This window comes from Hylobates moloch, unplaced genomic scaffold (assembly GCF_009828535.3).
Source record: "Hylobates moloch isolate HMO894 unplaced genomic scaffold, HMol_V3 SCAFFOLD_12, whole genome shotgun sequence".
NCBI lineage: Eukaryota > Metazoa > Chordata > Mammalia > Primates > Hylobatidae > Hylobates > Hylobates moloch.
In genome coordinates this window covers 100,072,421-100,077,115 of record NW_026652287.1, presented here as the reverse complement: position 1 = coordinate 100,077,115, position 4,695 = coordinate 100,072,421, and the positions used below count along the sequence as shown (strand labels likewise).

The 4,695-nt window shown below is 52.9% G+C and overlaps 1 protein-coding gene across 2 annotated transcripts; it reads left to right on the top strand.

Moving 5' to 3' along the window:
- Window positions 1-601: 601 nt before the first annotated feature.
- On the top strand, window positions 602-4,695 carry LOC116479146 (putative golgin subfamily A member 2B). Of its 2 annotated transcripts, XM_058425907.1 has the most exons (7): window positions 602-899; window positions 1,376-1,621; window positions 1,706-1,781; window positions 2,499-2,584; window positions 2,846-3,057; window positions 3,324-3,430; window positions 3,528-4,695. In XM_058425907.1, exons 2-7 carry the CDS (start codon window positions 1,592-1,594, stop codon window positions 3,647-3,649), a joined length of 633 nt encoding a protein of 210 aa, XP_058281890.1. In that variant the 5' UTR covers window positions 602-899; window positions 1,376-1,591; the 3' UTR covers window positions 3,650-4,695. The 2 variants fall into 2 exon arrangements, with proteins under 2 accessions (XP_058281890.1, XP_032026903.1); XM_032171012.2 differs by lacking the exon at window positions 602-899 and having other exon boundaries at window positions 1,313-1,621.

The window sequence follows — 4,695 nt, the reverse complement described above, 5'->3', positions numbered from 1 at the left end:
AAGGAGACAATCTGAGGCATTCCCACCAGTCAATTTGACATGCGGTTGTTAAGGTTCCTCTGCCCTTCCCACTTTAGATCGTGTCCTGTCCCAGGTCAGACCCAAAAGATTCATAGGCACACTTATAGCCTTTATAGTCTCAGCCATAGTAATCCTAGCAACTGCTAGTGTGGCTGTAGCATCTATTACTGAATCAGTACAAACAGCTGCTTTTGTAGATAATTTGGCCGGAAATGTTTCTAATGAACTTCTCTTACAGCAAGGTATAGATCAAAAGATTCTTGCACATCTGCAAGCTCTTGAGGCTGCCCTTGGAATATGTGGGGGAGCGACAAGATGCACTGGCATTCCAACAGCAATTAAACTGTGACTGGGAGCATAAACATATCTGTGTCACTTCTCTACCGTGGAATCAATCAATACATAGTTGGGATGAGGTGAAACAACAACTCTGGGGAACCTTTCATGACAATTTAACAGCAGACATAAGGCAACTTAAAAATACAATTTTAGAATCCCTTCAAACTGTAGATCTACACACCCAACAAACAACCATATGGAAGGGTGTGTGAGATCATCTGTCCTGGATAGACCACCGCTCCTGGGGCAGGGGGGGTGTGTGTGGGGGGGGGTCACTCCTTGATAGGAAAAGAATGTTGCTAATTATACTCATGTTTGTCTTATGTTATTTACTACTTTTAGGATGCAAAGCCGGAATAAGAGCAATGACCACCATGCCTGACAGACCTGTTGCTGCACACACCTGTACTCTCCAATGAACAAGACTGAATGCAAAAAAACCAGAAAAGGGGGAGATTTAGGGGATCAGTCAGTGTGGTTGGAAAATTGTAAGATGAAGTTATAGGATATAGATACAAACCTTCTTGGAAGGCCAGAAGGTTTGCATAGCTTCAGTAAAGGATTTGGCTGAAATCCTTTTTACCCCTAATCCCCTTTGAGTTGATAGCAATAGAGCAAATAACATGGGAATGTGGGGGAGTTTATCTGAGTAGCTTGTTTACTCATGTGGTCCTAAGACCAACCTTTTGATAATCGGCAAGTGCATGATTGTGCTCTACTTGGCGGGGGCGGGGGCGGGGGTGGGGGTGGGCGGCAAAGTTAATTACCCACAGGTATGTTGACTCAAAGCCTTTGTCATTAAGTCTGTGCTGACTAAATGCCGTGAGGGCCAGCTAGTCAAGGCCTGTGGCCGCCACAACTCTACAGCTGGGGAAGGAGGCATGGGACTCTGGGAAAGGGTGGCAGTCATTTAGACCTGGAGCCAAGGGGCCAGGGGCCTGGGTAGGCAACAGAGCCGCACAGTGACCTTGCTACCCTGTTTACAGCTGCCCTCACACCCAGGGTCTTTCTGCAGGTGGAGCTGAAGAGCCAGGAGGCTCAGAGTCTGCAGCAGCAACAGAACCAGTACCTGGGTCACCTGCAGCAGTATGTGGCCACCTATCAGCAGCAGGTGGTCACCTATCAGCAGCTGACCTCTGAGAAGGAGGGGCTGCACAACCAGTTACTGCTGCAGACCCAGCTCGTGGACTGGCTGCAGCAGCAGGAAGCTCAAAGCAAAGCGGTGGCCAAGATGGGCTGCCAAGAGTTGCAGGAGACCCAGGTGAGGGAGTTGCTCAGGGCAGGGCCCTGAGGGTAACGACCTGGCAACCTCTGTGCCTTCTCACTCTCTTTCTTGGCCCCTTAGGAGCGCCTGGAAGCTATCAGCCAGCAGAACCAGCAGCCTCAGGCCCAGTTGAGCCTCATGGCTCTCCCTGAGGAAGGTACTGGAGACTGCTCACAGGAAGAGGAGAGAGCCCCAGGAGGAAGGGGGAACTGTTAGCAGCATAGGATTGAGGAGCTGAAACAGACTTTTAGAACAGCTGGTCATTATGCCAACCAGGTGTTCACACTAAGTTCAGCACCAATATGGTGACCTCCTGGGAGCAGGGGACCACCAGGTTGCCTAAGGGTGGGTGAACTGGCCCAGGTCAGAAATGGAGCAGGTCGGAACTCCCATGCCTGTTGGTAGTGGGACTGCACCTGGGCAACATAGCAAGATCTTGGCTCTTTAAAAAATAAAGAGGCCGGGCACGGTGGCTCATGCCTGTAATCCCAGCACTTTGGGAGCCTGAGGCGGGTGGATCATGAGGTCAAGAGTTCAATCAAGACCAACCTGGCCAAGATGGTGAAACCCCGTCTCTACTAAAAATACAAAAATTAGCCAGGTGTGGTGGCGGGCGCCTATAATCCCAGCACTCGGGAGGCTGAGGCAGAGAATTGCTTGAACCCAGGAGGCGGAGGTTGCAGTGAGCCAAGATCATGCCAGTGCACTCCAGCCTGGACAACAGAACGAAACTCTGTTTCAAAATAAAGAACAGCTGCTCATTCCCCACTAGGGAGGGGCTGGCCTAGGGTTACACAGTGAGGGTGGGGGCAGAGGTGGGCCCACTCTACTCTTGTTGGGTTGTCTGAAAGACCTCTCTGGCCACCCCCAACAGGAGATGGACTGGACAGTGAGGAGGAGGAGGAGGTACCTCAGCCCATGCCAAGCATCCCGAACGATCTAGAGAGCCAGAAGGCCATGGTGAGCCTGACTCCCCCTGCCCCACCTTTGCTGCCTCCCTCTGTGGTCCCTCCCAGACCCCCTTCTGCTCTTGGGTTCCTGGCCTTCTGATTTCTCTGGTCCCTCATCCCTTTCCTGGGAGCCAGTGGTCAGACACCATTTCACGTGTGACTAACAGGTGCATCCTCTGAGACCCCCCTCTGAGGCAAGGGCTGCTCTCCACCTTCCTGCCCCGTTCGTCCTGTGTATCCCCCTATAAGAATGCGTACCTCTTGCCTGCAGGTGGCATTTTTCAACTCAGCTGTAGCTAGTGCTGAGGAGGAGCAGGCATGGCTATGTGGGCAGCTGAAGGAGTGCACTGCCAGCGCCTGGCTCATCTGCGGGCCTCGGCCCAGAAGGAACCTGAGGCAGCAGCCCCAGCCCCAAGAACTGGGAGTGATTCCATGTGTGGGGAGACCCACCAGGCCCTGCAGGGGGCCATGGAGAAGCTGTAGGTGAGTCTTTCCTGGCATGGGCCAAGAAGGGTTGGGGCAGGAAGGTCGCTGCCTTAATGTGACCCCATTATTTGGCTCCAGAGCCGCTTTATGGAGCTCATGCAGGAGAAGGTGGACTTGAAGGAGAGGGTGGAGGAACTGGAACATTGCTGCATCTAGCTGTCTGGAGAGATAGACACCATCGGGGAGTGGGAAGCCAGGGCATGGCAAGGAGAGCTGCACATCGGTTAGAGGGGCCCCAGCGTCTGAGCCCTGTCCTCTTGCAGGAGAGTACGTCGCACTGTACCAGAGCCAGAGGGCAGTGCTGAAGGAGGAGCACCAGGAGAAGGAGGAGTGCATCAGCAGGCTGGCCCAGGACAAGGGAGAGGGGAAGGTAGGGTGTGGAACATCTCTGTAGGGGTGGAGGGTTGGGGGTGGGTTTGGGGATGGTCTCAGGCACAAGCAGAGCAGCTGAGCACCCCTCCCTCCAGGTGAAGCTGCTGGAGCTGGCGTTGCGGCTTGTGGACGACTGCAACAAGTGGCATGGCAGATTCCTGGCAGCTACCCAGAACCCGCTGATGAGCCCACTCCAGGGGCCCCAGCCCCCCAGTAGCTTGGGGCTACCGACAAGCAGGGTAGTGAGCAGAGCCCTCAGGCAGGGTGGGCACGCAGGAGCAGGGTAGGGCTCACACAGCACCCTGCCTCCCTCTCTCCAAAGATCTTTGCGAGGTGAGCCTTGCCAGCAGTGGGGAGCCTGCACAAGGAGAGGCGGGGAAGGGTTCTCCCTGTGACAACCCCACTGAGCAGCAGATCATGCAGCTGCTTCATGAGATGCAGAACCTCCAGGGGCACCCAGGCTTGGGCAGCAGCCTTTGCATTCCTTTTTTGTACCAGACTGATGAGAACGATGAGGTGAAGATCACCATCTAAAAGCCGGCCACTGTCAGCAAAACCTGGGGAAGTGGGGCTGGAGGCTCTGCCCCTAACAAGTCCCTACCACCCCTTCCCAGTTCCTACCACCCCTTCCCAGTCAATCCTGTACCCTCACAGTAGCAAGCATAAGACCCCTGTCTAATGTGGGGAGACAGGTGGAGATGAGGTGAAGATCACCATAATCTAAAAGCAGGCCACTAAATAAAAAAATAAAAATTTTTAAAAAGGTATGGGATTTTTAAAAAATGGGATTATAAAAGAAGTTATGGGATTAAACATGTTATGGGATAAAAGAGTTATGGTATAAAAGTTATGAAGCCAGACACGGTGGCCCACGCCTGTAATCCCAGCACTTTGGGAGGCTGAGGTGGGTGGATCACCTGAGGTCCGGAGTTCGAGACCAGTCTGACCAACATGGAGAAACCCCATCTCTACTAAAAATACAAAATTAGCCAGGCGTGGTGATGCATGCCTGTAATCCCAGCTACTGGGGAGGCTGAAGCAGGAGAATTGCTTGAACCAGGGAGGCAGAGGTTGCAGTGAGCCGAGATTGTGCCATTGCACTCCAGCCTGGGCAACAAGAGTGAAACTCTGTCTCAAAAAAAAAAAAAAAAGTTATGAAAAGCATAAAAAAGGATAAAAATGTGATTAAAATAAAAGCGGGCCACTGTCAGCAAAGTCTGGAGAAGTGTGGGGCCAGAGGCTCCATCCCCATCATGTCCCAGC

What these genes read in the sequence shown, in the direction of transcription:
- LOC116479146 (XM_058425907.1), top strand. Translation starts at nt 1,592, where the DNA reads ATGGGCTGCCAAGAGTTGCAGGAGACCCAG. An exon ending in AAGAGTTGCAGGAGACCCAG is followed by an intron (nt 1,622 to 1,705) that starts GTGAGGGAGTTG and finishes TTGGCCCCTTAG; the next exon opens with GAGCGCCTGGAAGCTATCAG. An exon ending in TAGAGAGCCAGAAGGCCATG is followed by an intron (nt 2,585 to 2,845) that starts GTGAGCCTGACT and finishes TCTTGCCTGCAG; the next exon opens with GTGGCATTTTTCAACTCAGC.